This window comes from Phoenix dactylifera, chromosome 17 (genome assembly GCF_009389715.1).
Source record: "Phoenix dactylifera cultivar Barhee BC4 chromosome 17, palm_55x_up_171113_PBpolish2nd_filt_p, whole genome shotgun sequence".
Taxonomy (NCBI): Eukaryota; Viridiplantae; Streptophyta; class Magnoliopsida; order Arecales; family Arecaceae; genus Phoenix; species Phoenix dactylifera.
In genome coordinates this window covers 4,768,744-4,789,006 of record NC_052408.1, presented here as the reverse complement: position 1 = coordinate 4,789,006, position 20,263 = coordinate 4,768,744, and the positions used below count along the sequence as shown (strand labels likewise).

At 36.7% G+C, this 20,263-nt stretch overlaps 1 protein-coding gene across 1 annotated transcript; it reads right to left on the bottom strand.

Moving 5' to 3' along the window:
- Nucleotides 1-2,754: 2,754 nt before the first annotated feature.
- Nucleotides 2,755-18,411, bottom strand: LOC103708244 (cysteine--tRNA ligase, chloroplastic/mitochondrial-like). The gene is made up of 9 exons (XM_008793069.4): nucleotides 18,014-18,411; nucleotides 15,746-15,809; nucleotides 6,794-6,955; nucleotides 4,744-4,920; nucleotides 4,371-4,652; nucleotides 4,124-4,249; nucleotides 3,741-3,953; nucleotides 3,439-3,543; nucleotides 2,755-3,316 (listed from the first exon to the last, which is right to left on the bottom strand). Exons 1-9 carry the CDS (start codon nucleotides 18,178-18,180, stop codon nucleotides 3,038-3,040), a joined length of 1,575 nt encoding a protein of 524 aa, XP_008791291.1. The 5' UTR covers nucleotides 18,181-18,411; the 3' UTR covers nucleotides 2,755-3,037.
- Nucleotides 18,412-20,263: the final 1,852 nt, after the last annotated feature.

The following is a 20,263-nucleotide window of genomic DNA, read 5'->3' as shown; positions in this document are numbered from 1 at the left end:
ATATGTATGTGTGTGTATATATATATGTATTCTCAGTACGGCTATGATCTGGGGAGCTAGTCGGGATTATTCATTAGGCCTGTCGACTTGAAATCTGAGGAACTAGTTTTGACACCGAGCCAATGGTGATTAGAATACTAGTATCTGTTATTTGGCACTTAGTGCACCTTATATCTGCTATCTAATTCATGCTACTACGTTATGTGGCTATAGTCTAATATTGGATCTAGTATTAGTTTATGAAAAATATTTTTTTGATATTATATATATATTATTTAAGATCTAATTTATTTCTAGTCAGTATTATGCTATTAATTATTTATTTGTTCAGCATACTTGGACCTTACTTTCTTGTATTGTGTTCCTTATTAGGCTGGTATAGCTCATTATTTTTTTCTATTTTTTTAGATTCTGAATTAAAATTGCTTGGGACTTGAAAGAATGTGCTAGATCTTCTAGAGATATATGTGATTATTTGAATTTCTAGTTTAGTTTAGTTAGTTTGAACATTTTTTTATTGGATTTGAATAATGATAATTAGTTAGCATATTTTAACTTATGTTACTTTGAGACAATTGGTTATGAGAATAATTTGTTTAGATCTTGATTAAATTGATTTTGAGGATCCAAAAATTATTATAATTTGATCAGTAGCCTTATATACTTGTATAGTTCGTCCTGCAGATATATAACGCCGGTTACGCTGTGAGTTCGGAGGATGACATATAATTTTTCTAGGTGTCACGAACATCTTTGAATTAATTAGTACATAGATTCAAGTTTCGAGATAAAACTTGTACATCTAGCATCTGCCATAGCTAGGTGTGTCATCGCTGAACTGACGACACCTAGAAAATTATGACAATTACCTTATGCTTCAAGGACATCAATTATTTTTAGAACAATGGTGACAACCAATTATTCTATCTAGATTCCTCAATGCAGCGGGGGTACAGCCTTGGTCGATTACAATAATCTTCTAGCAAGAGTAAATCAACTAATTTATTTTATTATATAAGAAAAAAATGTATGAGATAATAGTAGTAGTAGCAGCATCAAACATTTTTCAAGTAGTGATTTTGGCTATAAAGGAAGTCAGATCAAAAGGCCTATAACTTAAAAAAGATTGACAATTGGTATGTAATATAAGAGTGGCATGGCTTGACTATGATTTACGTGAAACTTTCATGAGCTTTCTGTATATTAATTATTTCAAATTGCATATTTACTTGTGCATCTTTCAAAAAGTCTATATCTAGCTTGACCAAGATAAGACCCAAACAAGTTTTGAACCAAGATGTAGACTTGTACTAGGACCATCATTTAGTGGCTTTAGATTATGTCCATTCTACTTTCAGGTATGTTCTAGGCCGTGATCAAACTAGCTTCAGACCTTCTAACTAATTCTGCATGCATCAAATTCGCTCCTTTCAAATGCAACTAGAAGAAGTTCAAATTGATGACCGAATCTTAATTTAGATCTATATTTAACTCATAGGTCCTTACTCTAGCATTGGATTAGACATGTCTGGTAGGGGCTGAATATCGAAATTTCCTATTTTATTTTTTGTACATCTTCATTTTTATTGGTAGAAAGTTTCCCTGTTAAATCCAACCTATATTATTTTATTAATTAGTTATCATTTTAACTACTGTTCGGAGCCTTCATGATTATGATATTATATTTATCAATTATTTTTATTTCTATCATATCTCAATTTACAAATTAGCACTGACTTTTCATGACAATATAATGCTGGCTTATATTCAAAGTCTTCATTTACTTTCAAATTATATTTTGAATTAGTAGAATAATAGTAATTTATTCTTTCACTTCTGTTTGAAAATATTTTTATTTCCCAATAGTTCAATCTTTATTTCTAGTTTTTATTTTATCAAAATTTTGTTTTTTATAGTCCAATCCTAATGTCATTTTTTATTTTCCTCAAATGCAAGAATATTTTGCCAGCCATACATTATTTTAGTTGCCATTTTATACAAAAATATTTTTATATTTATTCTCATAAATTTAATACAATTTATATAAATAGCATATATTCTGACTTCAAGACTAAGATAAGGCATATACCTCAAAATATATAAACGAAACGCTAATCTTTGCCAAATCTCTTAAATGAGCTGCACGTAAGCAGCTTAAATTCAGCTCAAAATTAAATCAGTTTGGCCCTCTTGCACTCCTTTTCAATGCCAAAATATAATGTGAAATGAATCAGGAATTTTTATAAAGTTAAACTTTTGCATCCGATTCTGTGCCCCAAGCAAAGCCCGTTCCCGTCGACACAGCCAACTGCGTAAACCTGCAAACCTACGATCTCTTCTCCTTTCCTTTCTCCTCAAGCATAAAAAGAAAAACCAAGACAGTTTGGGCCCTCAACAACAAATATTTACAACAAATCACTGAGCTCATTCCCTGCCTACCCTCTTGCTTGCCTCACAGATCCCTCAAGCACTAGAACAAGGGGCTTCGAGCAGGCAAAAAGGTCCAAAATATGCGGTGGTTTGAGGTTAAGATTTCATAATTTTCAGCATGGAAGGTCATGCGAGGGCAGCAGATTTTCATGGACAAAAAACAAACACATAACTGGAAGACAATATTGAGGCAAAAAAAACAAATCTTAAACAGAAAATGGTTTCTACATGGTTTCATCCTGAAACCAAGTTATTTTGCATGCCTTGCTGATAGGGAACTAGATGGTTTCTGCACCAGTGCGGACATCCGCAAAACAGCCAGGCTAATCAAAGCAAGAACTGATATACAGTGTGATCGAATTTAATTAGTTTCTGTGACTGATCTTTTCCATTTTCTTTTCAACCAAAACATTCCAGTACTCGTCAATTTTAACGGAATGGGATGTTTCAAATTCCCAGTGGTTAACAGTCCCCTGACAGGACGCATTGGGTCAAAAATAGGCAATCTATTGAACATATTTTACTTGTACATGTAAAAATAAGTTTAGCATATGACTGATACCGAATCCCACGATTAGCCATTTAAAAGACTGACGATCATCAGGTATTAGTGAATCTCATTCTGTTGGATTTCAGGATGTTCTTCTAGCTGTATTTCAGGAGGTTCTTCTGGCTGTATTTCTGGAGGTTCGCACGGTCTCCATACCGTCCCTTGAGGCTCATCCATTAAAGCAATACCCTTTGCATAGAGCTCTTTCCTGATTGCATCTGATATCTCAAACTGCTTGTTCTTCCTTGCTAAGGCCCTCTGTTCAATCTGCTGCATAACTTGTTCCTCTAACAGTCCAGCTCTCTTAAGCGCCTTCTCTTTCAGTTGCCTCAAAACCTGGCAAATTGAATAGAGTGTAACATGAAAGCCAAAAAAAAAAAGAAACAAAAATCCCAGAGGACTGAAAAAAAGCTTTCTTAAATGAGCGAAACAATTTCCAGTCTACACACTTGGATTACCTCAGCAGGTAAGGAAGAAGGCATTAGACCAAGGATACTAACAACATCCTTAACTTCCTCCTCCAATGCACGCAGCCCCTGAATTAACTGTTGCTGCCTCTTCCCCTACACAAAGTACAAAATCAGATTTATAGGTAAGAAAAGCTAGCTGAACCAAGCAAAGCCCCAACAGCAAGACTGCTCTTCTACACTAAAGTCAGTTCTAGCCTATGAGTGGCAGATAACTGGTAATTCTTTGGGCACAAGCATACTCATTTAGGTATAGCAATATAATTGCGAAAAATAGATGAAGAAAACTATACCTTGGACTTCTTCAAGTCTTTCACACTACTGTTTATGGCCTTCAATGGATCCATCAAATCATCCAAGACAGCAGTTGTATGCAAATCATCTGACATTGAAGCCAAGAAGTCGACGTGGAACTTGTTGATCAATTTTTGGGTTTCATCCGGGACTCGGCACTGAAAGCTTTCCTCACAAAACGGCAACAGAGCCATTGCACAGTCATGCAGAGTCTACATGTCATTACAAACAAATCACTCAAAGTTAGATATGCTTTGTGTGCATACATCAAAGGTTCCTTGAGATTATATAATCTACCAGAATTATGCAGAGTGTATGACCCTAGTTTGCCAGCAAACAGTTGAGTGTATACAAGCATCAAACTGTTAAATATATCACATACCTGAAATATGTAAAAAACACGATCTGATGCAGTATCAAGTTGTCTGTCTGAGTAATTTACATCAGCCCGATAATGTGTACGCATCAAAAAGAACCTCAAAGCCAACGGATGATATTTTGCTATAATCTGCAATGCAAAATACAGTTACAAGATATTTTCCATATATGAAAGGCCAAAACCATAAAAAAAATATTGCTGGTAGAAGATGAGGATGAAATGAAGCCATGGCATATTTCCCACCCCTTACATCTTGAATTGTGAAAAAATTGTCATCTGACTTGGACATTTTCTGATTATCCTTGTTAACAAAGCCATTATGCATCCAGTAGTTCACATTGCTTTCTGAATTAGCGGCTCGGCTCTGTGCAAGTTCATTTTCATGATGAGGAAATATCAAATCCTTCCCTCCACCATGAATATCAAATGCATGACTTAGATAATGAGAACTCATGGCACTGCATTCAATATGCCATCCTGGTCTTCCTGGGCCCCAAGGACTCTCCCAACTTGGCTCACCAGGTTTAGCAGACTGAAAAAAATAAAACAGAAAAAAATAGAATAAAAGTAAATATAGACTACTATCAAGGATATGCAAGAAAAGTTAATCAGGTATCGCCCACCTTCCACAATGCAAAGTCCGCTGGATTTCGTTTTCTTAAATCAACAGAAACCCGCCCCCCTCCACCCGCACGGTTATCATCCAACTTCCGTCCAGATAGACGACAATAATCAGGGAAACTATCAACAGAGAAGTAAACATCGCCATCTAAAGTATAGGCATGGCCATTATCGATTATCTGTCAGTAAATATAAATCATTAGAAACAAAAGATATATGCCTGAAAGAGTTAAATAAAGAAGTGAAAGATACACACACAATCAGGAAAACCATTTAAGCATCATCTATGTTTTGAATCATATAGGTGTAAGATACAGACTTCAGCTCTAGAGAAGTAGTCCTGAGTATAAAAACAAGAGTGAGTGACGGTAGGTATAACCAAGGAGAAGATTATGCAGATAAAAGAGGAACAGTGATTCTTTTACCTAACCTGAAAAGGATAAAATCCATGAATCATCATTTATGACGAGTAAAGAATTCATTAGCAAATATCTGAAATAAAAACTTCCCCACATGCATAATAAATTAGTTTAACACAGAATTGTGATGACCGTAAGGTCCTGGAATATTAGAGAAGAAACACTTAATGAGCTCTCACTCAATAATAGCATAAAAACATTAATTGAACAAAGAAGGTCGATTGACCAATATAATGAACTCCCTTGACCTATCTGTAGTGCTTCCTTCACCACATACAATCATCTGTGAGCTGCTAGATTTGCAGAATTTACTTCTCAGGCATAGCCGGGGAGAGCAAAATCAAGAACTAACAAACTTGGTGGACTAGTCTAAAGAAGGATATATAATCATTGACGGACTGATTCCAGTTGCAACCTGGAAACTACAATTCTGTGTACCACATCATACTTTTCATTCAAAATAATGTTTCCTGTTCAATGTTCCAGTGAAACTTCAATTCCTGCAGAGTCAATTCCATATTCATGTGCACATTGTTTATCACAGAACTTTTCTCAAAATATACAATTCTTGAACCTATCCCTGCCTCTGACAGAATATATCATAAGATACCACACTCCTCAAAACTGAGGAAGCTGCATCTATGACCTAAGTTGAAAATAGTTATTCCAGCTCCAGAAGGAAAGATGCAGCTCACAGGTTAATCATGTGATGCTCACTAAGGTTATGCCATCCACCCCTTTCCATGATCCTCAATTTTACAATCATCAGCCAAATTTTCCTCATGATGTGACATCTCAGTATGCATCCAACGTTTTGATTCTTTTGTGCAGTAAGTCCGCTGCTGCAGCAAAATTTCATGGTTTTGACTTCCAATATCCTAAGAATGAGATTGGCTTCAACTGATGCACTCTTTTTATTCTTAGCCCACTTGATCTCCACAAACTTGATTATATGAGAGGGCCAAACAAAATTGAACTTGATGTCAATTTACACAATATATTATTTACAATAGTCAATATATTTTTCCACTGATCATGTAATTGCTTTCTTACCAAAATCAAATTCCACCCATCAGCAAGCACTTTCAGTCCAGGATTGCTAGTTCATCTAGAACAAGAAGTGCAAAACCATCCAAAGCAAGGACTGCAAACTGGTGCAGGATTTGTTCTGGGATCACATGCCCCTCTGTCAATACTATACATTAGCAACTTTTAGAAGGAAGAAAATCAAATCTCCAACTTTGACCATTCCCTCATTTGTTTGCCCTGTGTATAAGTGCTAACAATCCAACATGCTAAAGCACAGTGATTTATTTTATCTACATCACTTAAATGCTTTTCCAACCTTCAACCATTCCATCATCATTACTCTCTTCTGAACATTCCGATGTCAAAATAGTAGAGGTTATTAACAGGATCATTCTGCAGATTTGTTCAATATCAAAATTTAGTTGGGCAGCCTAAAAAAGGCGCCTATTTCATGGAAACAAAAATGGGAGAGCTCTGAAAGTTGTTCACTTCTATTACTTTTCTTGAACCTCTGGGTTTTTCCCTAACTTGAACAATCTTAATTAAAATTCACAAACAAAAGATTGCCTGTTTTCAGAGACATGCTATAAAGAGTAGAAAATACCTTGGTTATCATGTCCTTAATGTGGTCAATGTGATCAGAAACACGTGGCTCATGGGTTGGAGGCAGGCACTGAAGTTCAGCCATATCATTCAGGAATTCTTTGGAAAACCGGCCACTCAAAGCTAACGGATCCTCCCCTGCTTCATTTGCTCTTTTGATAATCTGCAAAATTGCCGACAAGTACCTTTGAGCTAGAAAACAAAAGTCAAATGAATTATCTGAGAATATTATAGGCATTATAGGGAACAAATTAAGGAAAACAAAACAAAAGGTAGAACACCAAGGATCACAACAGAATCCTCACTAGTGACAGAATACCTCTCTTAACAGCAAATAACACTGGTTTTTTTTCAAAGTGAAAATTAACTGTTATGGATATAATTATAATCACCAATAAAACATGGTCTATGGCTCCAGCTTATAAGCTTCAGATATATAAAAATTTTAATCATGAAAACTTGATTAGTTCAGAAAATATTTTTCATTGTTTGTTTAATGCGTGCAGATAAACTTTAAAATGGCTTCTTATGATCGCAAAGTTCGTTTAACAAGAAATCAACTATGAAAGTATTTATATTTGAAAGGAAACCAGCCAGACCAAATTTCTGGTTAGATCATCAGCTACAGCTCTGATTGTCTTAGTACATGTAATTCAATGTTATCATGCATAGAAATGTTTGTGATCGCAAGGAGTCTGCAAATTTCTGAAGCTCTTCCATTGCTGGTGCATGTGATGAGTGATGGTCCACTCACATTTACCACTGCATAAGGATAAAGCATTTAAAAACAGTTACAGGGAATATTACTGCAACAGCTGAACCAGATGAACGTTTGATACCCTCACAACAAAGTTTACCTTTTACCCTATATTCATTTCTCCTTCCTACTTGGAGTAGGGCCCAGCATTTAGAAGCTGTTTTTTCTACTTTGTGCCTGATGACAGTATTATTTCTCACAAATCCAGCAAATGAGATAAAACCAACACCCATAAGTCCTTAACCACAATCATTTGAACTGTTTAATGGACTGATTCATCTAACCTAGTGACAAGTCATTCAATTCACAACCTCTGCAACAACTAAGCTGATAATGCAATATTCATGGATACTGGGGTTACATCAAATCCAATCGATGGAGCCAAACCTGATTTACTCATATATAAGGGGTGCAAATCCAATAATGATCTGGTCAATTTATGGATTCCATATGATTCCATATCATATGCATATTAAGATTCATGATAGATTGCATCTTGTATTTAGGCTTCATAGCCAAGGCAGTATACAGTATTACTGAGATATGTTTTTTACAATAGCACTACTTCCCTCAAGTTTTTTTATTTGCTTCCTCTTCTTGCTAGCCAATTAATGACTAACACAGCATCAGCAGCTTAATCTGTCAAATGTCTTCGTTACAAGGCACGTAGGATGAAATTAGTTTCCCCATAGTCAACACCTCTTTCCAACACAAAGTATGGAGTCAATCCAAAACTAGAAACCACTAAGGTACGTGAATGATGCAATCAAATTTGATGTTTCAAGTTACTGGAGTTTTATTGTACTTTTCAATTTTCCTTTAGTTGTCATTTTCTGCTTTAGCAGGGGTGTTGAACAGCAGCCAGCGCTGTTTTGGTCATACTTTTCAAGTTTCCTTTAATTGGCTATGAGTGCTAAGAGAGTCTAATATGTCTATGTTTAGTAGGTTGTCCAGGATAACTTTATTTCCTATTAAAAGAGTCCTAGTAGGGTTAGGAAAGAGGGCTGCCTGATTTTTTAACACAGGACTATGTCTGCTGCAGGGAAAAAACAGAACATGTGGATTCTATTTTCGTGATTAGAACTGGTCACGGGCTTTCTTCCTTCTCCCCTACCTTCTTCTATTCTTCTTCCTACTTTGCTTTGCGACCCATTACAAATCCTTTTTTTGTTATCTTATATGCTAATATCTGCCTTTAAACAGAAGATATCTGACTGATAATCAGATCTGAGGTCATTTTCTACCAACAATCAAAAGACAGGCTTCAATTTGCCCGCAGAATTCAGACCTATTTACTTTTCTATAATCTTTTGTAACGTCTAATTCCAATTGGGGATCACATCAATGAACTGTTCTAATCATTAGATCACAATAAAAAAAAATTATTCATAGCTCTATGTTGGCTTTGAGAAGCCCCATCTTTGGCCATGGCCCCTTGGTTGCAATGTGAGGATTGAATACACGTTGTCCTTGTTCCATGCTAAAAGAGCAGCTTTTGTTTCTATTTCCTCGACAAGTGACAGAAATGAAAGAACCAAAACTAGTTGCAAAGCTCCTATTCGTTCTCATGAATTCTAAATGTTGTTATAGTGGACATGTAACTGTTAGCAAGATACTTCTTCTGTTTTTATTATCTTTGGTATGGTAACTTAATGTTTTAGGATCTATATGGTAAATCAAGTGCCTTATAACTTATTATGGCCTGTTTCTAGCAACATTTAACTCGATAAACTAGTAAACTGATAACTCTGTTGATTTAACCAGCCATCTGCAGCATGTCTTCTATACAAATTCCTCTTTAAATCCTCTTATAGGTTGGGAAGGTACAACAATTTCCCTTTCAATCATTTGACTGACTGGTACCAGTCCATCAAAGGTGCTGTTTGGAATCCTGCAAATGAAATTGCAGTGTAGCTCAAGTTACAGTGCAACTGAGTTGCACATAATCGAGTTGCATTGTTAGTTGAATTTATACTGTTTGGAAGGTTGCAACTGTGGATCCTGTAATTACTGTTTTTCTGTTTGGATAGCTGCAATTGAGAGCTGTAAGTTGAAAGAATCTGCTTGATTGGATGCAACAACAGGAGATGCAGTGACCCCATAACTTGGGTGGTGAGCTTGCCTCCAGTCCCAAATGATATGCAATATTTTTTTAGACATTCTTTCAACCAACTGTAGTTAACTGACTTATTTTGTATAATTTTGTGCCATGATAATTTCATGTTTGACTAATATAGAATGTCCCATCTGTAATTTCAAGTAAACCAAGATATTTAAGATACAAACTACATATTACCAGACCATCATTCAAAGTATCAAAACACCAAAACATTGAAGTAACAAGTATCAAAATGATCCAGCATGAACTTAGTCATATGTTTAACCATAGTTACATCACCATATAATAATTAAATCTAGTTAACATCAATGACTGAACATTGATAATTTTTAATGGCTTATTCGTTGCCACAAATAAGCTCTAACTATCCTCGATATGCTTATTATATAGGGAATTAGCATGTTCATAACAACACAATAAAAGCAACAGCTGCGACAACTTATAACAACATAATATAAGCCAATAATAACTACTACAAAAATTAACACAACGTAAATTTCTTAAGTTCATGCCCACTGTCATATGCAATCACAAAACACCATAACCTAAATAGATAAATGTTCATAGACACATCCAAGTACTAAGCTGATCTTTTAAAATACACCAACAGAAGTGCAACAAAACATCATAAACATCCATATGCTAATATAAAGACCAGAGACAATAACTTAAAACCTCCGTAGGAAGAATGTGGATGATTCTTAAAAGTTTTTTATGAAGCTCCAGCATTCTTGCCATAAAACCCCTAGCCTGAGCATTATTCTCCAAAAGATAGTCATAGGCTTCATCTAGTAATGCATTTGGAAATTCGTCACCCCAACTTCATGATCTCATCAAATTTGCCAGCCAATGTTGTAACCATTAAGCGCCATGGATGCAACACAGAGAGAATCGTCAATCTCAGCGAGTTTTCTATGTTTTTTTTGGTATTCCTTCTCGAGCTTCTATTTCTTCCGTTAAGGGAGATTCGAGAAAAGATGGAATAGGAAGACGTGTTTCCAGAACGAACAAGATACGAGTGGAGAAGGGGAAGTTAGCAAAGTTAGCAATCAGTGAAACGATTTCTGTATGAACAAAGTATCATTTCCCTTGTTAGCAGCGAATCTCTCTTTTGGAATCTCTCTTCTGTTATGGGATCTCCAAAGCTACCCGCCCTACTAAAGAAGTTCGCGAGCAAGGGACATGCCGAACACCTACCTTTCCAACTAAGTCCAACGCGAGGACCCTTTCATTGACGATGCGCTCAAAGGGCAGCGGTAGTATGCCCTCAGGACTATAGGCCACCAAGATGTGGCGGTACCAATGCCGATGAAACTTCGGAAAGGTACGCCGTTAGAGTGAGTGCGCCCGCGCTCCACTCCTTCGACTGATTGTTCGCATCGGGATACGTTGGACTGGAAAAAGGCAATGGCCTCCTGTACTTGGCCCGAGATTCGTTGCCAAAGCTAAAGCATTCGGGTAAACATACATACCCTATAGATTCCTTAGTCTATGGATAGTCCCTTACTCTGTATATCCTGTCAGTGCGGTAGCTTTAGCCATTGATTGAAGCGGTAGAAGCTAGTCGCCAGAAGCGAAGCGATCTTCCGGGCCGGGAAGGAGGCCTTTTTCTGTAATAAAATTATCCGTGAAGCTAGCAAATGGAGCCCTGAACTAGCCGCTTCATCCCCGAAACCCGGTTCCCAGCTGATAGATGGTGAATGAAGCCTCCTTGGCCCCTAATCCCCCTTCGTCAAATATATAACCATAAACAGCTTAATCCCCAAAAATGCGCCTTTGGTGTCACATCAGGAAAACTTTAAGGGTTTTTCGTGAGTCAAAGATGTAAAGAGGTCGACCCTGCAAAAGTCAAGGCCACCCAAGAAATGCCACCTCCATTGGTGGAGAAATGCAAGCTTCGAGAAGTCTATAGGGAAAGTATAAGCCTATTTGTTTGTACCATTTGAATTTCCCTCTCTTCCTAAGTAATTGACTAATGTGGCCAATTCAAATTAAATGGATGTTAGTGTTTTTTTCTGACCAGCAAACCCATGTTAATCCTGTCCTCTCTTTTATAAGATCAGGACTGTGTTGGGGGCCAGATTTCTGAAACAGAAAACAGAACACTTACCTCATCCACCCCTCCAAAACTTTAATGCTTTAAATCTGAATTGATGAGGACATTAAATCCAGCAAATCCATGTGCATCATAGGCTTCATCTAGTAATGCATTTGAAAATTCATCACCCCAACTTCATGATCTCATCAAAGATTGGTGGAGAAATGCAAGCTTCGAGAAGTCTTTAGGGAAAGTATAAGCCTATTTGTTTGTACCATTTAAATTTCCCTCTCTTCCTAAGTAATTGACTAATGTGGCCAATTCTAGTTAAATGGATGTTAGTGTTTTTTCTGACCAGCAAACCCATGTTAATCCTATCCTCTCTTTTATAAGATCAGGACTGTGTTGGGGGCCAGATTCTGACTCAGAAAACATAACACTTTCCTCATCCACCCCTCCAAAACTTTAATGCTTTAAATCTGTATTGATGAGGACATTAAATCCAGCAAATGCATGTGCAACCCAGCAAGACTCAAGCACACCAAGAATTAGATATCCAGGGGAAGTGGCTGTCCTTGCTAAAATCTCTGCACGAATTAAGTAAACTAAATATTTGATTAGTATCAGAAGTGGCAATCGTCATTAAATCTAAGATTAACATAACAGTGTGTAGCTCAAACTATATAAGTCAGTTTGCTCCACATTGATCAATGGACCTAAAATAGAGATCGTCATGTGATGTGCATTTCTCAGACCCTCCCTGAATAACCACTGACTGGCAACAATGTATGACTAGTTGAGAAAAGGACAAGTCGCATAAAACATAACCAACTCTGATTCCCTTTCCCTCTGAAAACAACCCGATGATAAATCAAATAGGATCCAATAAATCATGTCACGTAGATAATTATCAAGTCAGGATTAAGTATGAAGGTAATCTCAGAACTGTCATATGACTCGTAAAGTCTGCAAGATAACATACAGCTACAATCAACAGAAAAACAATGATCAGAACAGCAAATCCTTGAAAAATCCAGAGTCTCATGCATTCTTTCTCCAGAGATCTTCTTCAGTAATCATCAATTATATTCACATAAAAAATGCGATCAAGTAACTAGGCATGCTCTGCTGTAATATAATTCTACTCAGCATATGAAAGCCCCTTCCTCTTTCAATCCTTATTTTTACAAAGGCTGATCATCACTGTTGACAAAACATGATTGTCATCAAGTCTACCTAAATGAACTGATAATGGGAATCAATAGTTCAAGTTAAAAATCCTAAAATTGATCTTCAGCAAATCATCCAAGTCAGGTCAACAGATCCAATATATGAGATATAATACAATTAATAGTTCAAGCCAGGGCTAGAGATGGCTTAGGGCTAGAATTGGTGATCTACCTGAGATGCAAGGAATTAGATGTAAGGCCAGATGAGATGCCAGATACATCAGAGATCCTACCAGTGGAAATTCTCCACCGCCGGATCGAGGTGAAGGTCCACTTGAGCCAGTCCTAGACAAAGTCTTCTAACGCCATTGGCTCCCTTGGCAGGTCGTGCCTCAGCTTCCAGAGGATGGTTACCGACGGCCATTCTCCCAGTGATGATCTGGGCTTTGAATGCCAAACCTTTGGCTTCAAGGATGGTTGATGCTTTGAAGGAGAGGAAGGATTTTAGGCAGCTGAGAGGATTTTTTTCCATGTGTGTGAGAGAGAGAGGGAGGGTAAGGAGTTAGGGTTTGGAGAGTGAAAGAAGATAGGGAAGGAGGAGGTTTTGTTTGGACTTTGGAGAGTGAGAAAAAATAGAGAAGGAGGAGGTGATGGAAGTGCTTAGAAACCCCTCTCAAAATGGGAGCTTACACGATGCGATCAGGGTGTATTTCTATCAACACCACTCAGCATGATTCAAGCAGCTGTAGGTCAACCTGCAGCCAATTTGGCTGCTGGCTGCGGTCAAGCTGCAGAAAACTGGGCCTCAGTTACAACCCGAGAATAGCCTGGCCAACAGCAAGTAATTGAACTACTAGATTCCAAACAGATGAGATGGGCCGTGATGCAATTTAACCTGCAGTGCAACTTCTACTACAGGGTTCCAAATAGCCTAATAGTGGATTTGCGATGGTGGTGCTATCAACCGCATGGTCAATATGCTAAATTATCTTATCTTTTTGCTCTTTTGCAAGGGAAGACTGAAGACTAGCATTTGGAAATAACTATATCCTTTTCTTGATACCGTATCACTTCTTCATTATCCAATTCATCACCATTTCATGTTTATGGCTTAGACATAAACTTGTTTTCTATTACCCAGATTGCACTCAGTTATAATTGACCTAAATGATTGAAGGTAAAGACTAAAGATCAATATATTCCTCATGCATCCTAGTAAGTCTGAATTTTGTGCTAACGTGTTAAGGAAGTCATCCCTCCCTTCCAATGTAGCAACAGCATTTATCTATAAGCATGGTCCTTTAGTGAGTCAAGGTTATCATGCATCTTGCATTGTGTCTCCCATCCATTTGAATTAATGATTGTCATTTAGATGCAGTTTGCTACCTTTGCTAATCAATGTATGCCCTTTTTTCAATCAAATAGATTGTTATGTTGAACTTTTTGGATAGGGCTGTAAATGATCTGAGTTGCTCATGAGCACCTCGAGATCAGCTTGCTAATAGCTCAGCTGAGCTCAAACAGTTTCCAGAGGTTGGTCAGAAACGAGCCGAGCCTAAAAAAGGCCAGCTTGAAGAAACAAGGTAAAGATCGGCTCAGAGCTTATACAAACCAAGCTTGAACAGCCCGAGCTCAGCTCGAGCTCGAGCCGAGTTTGAGCATCTATTTAAAGCACCAAGCCAAGCACAAGCAGCTTGATAATCGGCCAGGTTTGGCTCGTTTGCACCCCTATTTTTGGACCAACAGAAAACTATTATAGTGAACATATAAATAAATGCATAAAAAAAAAAAATTTATGAGTGGAGCCTGTGAGACTAAGATATGAATCCTATAAGCAGGATGGAAATAGCATCATGTATATTTATTATTAAGATTACTTAATTTTCCTTTTTTTTTGCTAACATGGGTAATTCACACTGTTCTAGTATGAATACAACCAAAGAAATTAAAAAGTAACATATCCCAGAATGCCCTCGGGGCAAGTGAACAATCCGTCCACAGCACATTGCACTCGAAGAGTGTGAATTACCTGCCTTAGCAAAATAAATAAATAAATAAATAAAAATATAAATATATGCAGAGCAGCAGAGGTACAATCAACTTATTTGACTTGTGACTTTTTTTCGTTGTGTCAAATCCTGATCATAACTTGTCGGTTAAATGATGAGTCTGCCCATGCATCTGATTCAGCATAATCAGTAAACATGTGCATCAAATTTGGAGCACATATTTTTTTACTTGACAAATCAATAATTGTGCTTGATCCAGCTTATTGCAAATGGGCTGATAATTAAACGCCAAATGTAAAAAGGATTTATTGTAAAAAAAAAAGAAGCTAATCATGTCCTATTAGCTATCTAGCCCTGCCATTGCATTATGAGATCCAAGCCCATATGCTCCCTGCTCCCCACCCCCTTGGAAAAAGAAAAGTTCAATTTAAATGTGTTATTCCAGAAGCCCTTGTAAATTATTGCAACAGCAATTTTGTTTCTTCCGGGCCACAATGCTGCGGTCATTATATTTCAGCTCAAACCCTAAACCAACCAGCATTATCAACCAGAAGCTTGAATAGATAGTATAAACAAAGACATATATAGCATATAACACAATCACCTACACCTATGCTCGCTTGGAAGTATATTAGTAAGTTCAATAGTGGAAATTCCTAATGTCCATCACAAGTCAATCACTAATTGACCTTTCTAAGACCAGAAAGTGCTGTACAGGTTAAGAAACTCAGGTAAATAGCATAGATGAGGTGAATTTGATGGATGCAATTATATCATACAACACTATGTAGTCTCATAGTTTCTCAACAGTGTACCAAAAATTATACTCTGAAAACAATAATTATGTAAAGATTTCCTGACCTTGTCATCAATGTCGGTGAAGTTCCGCACATATTTAACTTCATATCCCAAATGCTTCAGATACCTGCTCCCAGGTGATTAGCAATATAAGAGTCACTAAACAATACATATATGAATAAAATTCACACAAATATTCTCAATAGTAAAATAGCAAGTTGAGCATCTTAGAATAGCCATGTACATCAGAAAACATAATATCAATGAGAAGCACTTCCCTAAATTGAATAACGAGACTCAATAGCCACCACTAGCAAGATACTATATGATAAAGGGCAATGATTTACATGACTGCATGCCCACATCTTGCTACAAGATGCATCAAATGCATGTAAAATAATGTTTTTTAACTTCAAATTATCAACATAGTTCCAGATAGAACCTTAAAATACAGAAAATCAAAATTACACAGTTAACGAAAACAAAGAAGTATTTATATGCTTAACAAGATTAGCAACTCAGAACGATCCTATATTACCTTTATGCACAGAGTCTAAAAGCAAAATAACAAGTTGGGCAGCTCAGATTAATTATATGTGCCAGAGAGCATAACACTAATCAGTATCAATTCCCTGATCTGAATATCTGAGATCTAATGGCCATCACCAACAAGAATATCATAGGATCATGGGCAAACTAGTATATGGCTACAACTTGCAGGAAGTAGCATCACATGAAGTGAAAATAGCTTCTCTTGAACCTACCAACAATTCAGAAAGTTTAAGAGAATAAAAATTAGATTATGATGGGTAGATAATCAAATTTAGCAATGAGAACATAATGTTGATGGATTTTGAAACTGCTGGACTGGATCAATATCCCAAACTGCATTATATGTATTTACAGTAACTTGGCCTGTTTATATGCAGTACGCTATTCACCTCAATATGGGCCATGTCTTCAGCCCATTCATCTGACTTAAATATAACAAGTGAGCAGGCCACCATGGGAGGTATTTTGTTTTTCAAGCACCCTGTAACAGTTAGCTTAGGAAAAAGAATGAGGGGAACACAAAGCATGGTAACCAAGTACGGATATTGTGCTTCATTTTCTTTCATTCGTCTTCTACTTTTTTATTTTCTTCTTCTCCTTATACTCCCTTGCTATGTTGCACTCAAAATCCTAGTAAGCTACTTTGGTTGCTTCCATATAGGGATTAAATTTAAATTCCGCAACAATTTAAGGATTTAGGAAGAATTCTTTTTGGAAGTTACACTTTAGTTCTTTTTATCTCCATATGCATCCAGAGTATATGATAAGAACCTATTTCTCTCCAGTATATTCTTGTTCTCTTCTCTGGCATTAATTCTTCCATAAGATTGATAAGAAGTTCTCAAATGCCTCCTTTAAGATGCACAAATTAACTACAGCAGAAGTACAGATGCCCAAATTGAGAATTTTTTTTTCTTGAGTTGATATTCAATTTACTCAAGATTCAACAAGAGAGAAAATTTATTATTAAATATTATGTTTCCCATATTAACCTTCAAATAGTGATTAAAATGAATTACTACTGCATTTTGCTAGCAGGCATACTTTTACCATATAAAGGAATAAGAGCCCCTGTTCTTCACATGTAGTGGTGAGATGCAATACAGAGGTTGTGGTAAGAATATAAGGATCATCAGCTGATGAGTTCACCTTGATGAAAAAAGGAATCGCATTAAAACAAAGCTAGAGCATGACAGAAGACTGGAACAAAGAGTGTTCCCATTATGGACTGTTCGATCACAGTACCAAAATGCATCAAGTTTAACATAGAAAACAAGCATTCAAATCATGCACTTATTTGTCTAGTGAATCAACATGAGCTCTCATCTTCTGGCACATGGTTGATTCAAAAAGAAGGTATAGGAGGAACACAACAAGCACCAAAATCTTATAATATTACCATATTTACGAAATATTGTAAAGATACTCACAGTTCCAATCTATCATCATTTACATCTGGACCAAAATTGTTGAACTACTCAAAGATGAATTTTTCCTTAACTACATGGAGACCAAGTCTATTACAAAGATCGATAATTTAAACACAATTCATATAATCCTCCCACATCTATGACTCGCAACGCACTAGCAACTTGGATCTAAATCTACAAGAATTGTTTATCCCACTGTCATCGACTCATCACTCCCAACCATCAAAACCCCCTCTTCTAAGTTCCAGAAATTTAAAATTACCCACCATAACAATCAAACTCAATAAATCCGAATCCAAATGCAATGCAATCAAAAGAACGAGAACAAGATTGAGACTGAGAGATAGACCTGTAGAGGACGTCGAAGGCGACGTAGGCGCGGGCATGACCAATATGGCTGAAATCGTAGGGGGTGACACCGCAGACGTACATCGATACCTTCCCCTCCACCAGCGGCTTGAACACCTCCTTCTGCTTCGTCATCGAGCTGAAGAGCACCAGCTCCGGCTTCCCCATCCCTCCCCCCAAACCCTAACCCTAACCCCAAGCCTAACCCTAGACAAGGAAAAATAGAAGCGACGGCGGCGGATCGATATCGGTGAGACGGGAAAGAGAGCGCGAGGAGCTTTTCTTTGTCGGAGGAACGCCCTAAAAATGATATCGGCAACGCTGGATGTCGGGGGATAAAAATACCGGCGTCTCGCATTCTTTTAACTTTCTGGAAATCGCCACGTCTCCCCTAAACCCCCCTAACTTATTCTGACTTACGGTTTTTATTTGAACCATGAGGGGTAAAATTGGTATTGTGGCACTAAATAAATCACCTACCTATGGGGTTGGGTAAAAAAATCGGGTTTGTATTTCTGGGGGAGATTGTTGGGTAAACGTAGCAGCATCCGTGTCTTTTGTGTGACCGCGGCGCTTTCACGCCGATGGGAATTTATGACGACCGTATACGAGGGGCCCGCTTAGGTTAGCGGAGCGGAATTTTTATTGTGCTGAAGAAAGCCTTGCTACACGTAATACTTCGAGATTCGCTTATTGTATGATTACGATGAACACGAACTTTGAAGAATAACACGTAGAGCGTGGTGTTTCCCGTCCACGTCCCAGTTGAAGATGTTTGTTGCTTTGCAGCGGAAATCCGTCCAAGACCCCAAATTATAAAGACAAAACAAAATTACAGTTTCACGCCTCTAATTTGAGATATTCTCACTCACGCTCTCCCCTCTATAAAAATTTTCAGTTGGATCCTCTGAGTCAACAAGCTGACATGATGTGATCTTATGCTGTCACAAAAGATATTAATGAACCAATCTTAGTCTATGTCAAGTTAGACCTATATGATGCTTAGCTAGAAAGAATTTGGTTGAAGGCGAGGATAACTCGAACTTGGCCCATGTTTAACCTACTCTTCTCCCAAAATGAACCAATCAAAATTTTGCTTATTTTTCTATTGCATCTCTTGTCCAAGCATAAGATTCATGTTTATCAGATGTAGCTGTAGTTCTATGCTAGTCATCAATTTATCGCAACCCTCCTTTATCCAAGCTTGGAATCGGACGGACTTTAAAAGAACATCCTAGTATACAAGAATCAACCATTATGGAGTCCGAGGATGATCAGATATCTACAGCTTTACTCTCGCCCACAAAGAGTTTGTTTTTATATTTCGAACTCATGATCTCTAAGTCATAATAGAACAATTTTACTATTAATCAAAATGAAGCAGAAAAACTAATGATACTAATATTAGTGAATTTTATTTTCCAATCATAATAAGCTTACACCAAACATCTTACTTTTTGCAGACTACTTTATAGGTATATTTAGAATAATGCTTTTTGGTTCATGCTTTTGGTGAATAGGTAGTTTTAAACAAGTCTATCTAACCTACTCAAATTGTATGCCGAATTTCAATAGCACGCCACCTAGTTAATATAAGGCTCACTAGTTATAATTATGCTTAGAATAGACTTAAAAATATAATGAAAAAATTAACTTTGGTATCTCAATAAAGAATAATTTTTGGTATTTAAATAATTATCATTATTTTATACATAATTACTAGCAATGTAATAATTGTATCATTATTATGTTCTGGTATCTCTCCTAAAAGAGTCTGGGTATATATTCTTAAGTATGATTTCCTTTCTCCTTTCTATTTTTTTAGATTATAATGCTTGATATAACTAAAGTAGATGTAATGAGATATTAAGGACTATCTAATAACTCCAAGCAAATCTTAACTCACAATGCGAGTACACCACAATTCTCGCAAAGAATATTCCAAACCCTTATTTTCTTGGTAGTTAGTTATTTTTTCTATAGATCAGTACTGGCACGATAGAAATTTAACAACCAACCCAGGCAAGTATAAAGATTACAAGCTGCACTCGTTTTTTATAGAACACGCATGCACATGTGTATACATACATACATAATATATATATATAGATATAGATATAGATATAGATATTTTATATTTATATATATATATATATATATATATATATATATATATATATATATATATATATATATATATGATAGCTAGGTTCCTATAAGCTCCATAGTTCATTAAAAATTTATGAAAATC

Coding starts and splice junctions, on each gene's coding strand:
- LOC103708244 (XM_008793069.4), bottom strand. CDS start 18,180: ATGGGGAAGCCGGAGCTGGTGCTCTTCAGCTCGATGACGAAGCAGAAG. Junction 4,653..4,743: donor CGGACTTTGCATTGTGGAAG/GTGGGCGATACC, acceptor TATTTTTTTCAG/TCTGCTAAACCTGGTGAGCC. Junction 3,317..3,438: donor CTTCTTCCTTACCTGCTGAG/GTAATCCAAGTG, acceptor TCAATTTGCCAG/GTTTTGAGGCAACTGAAAGA.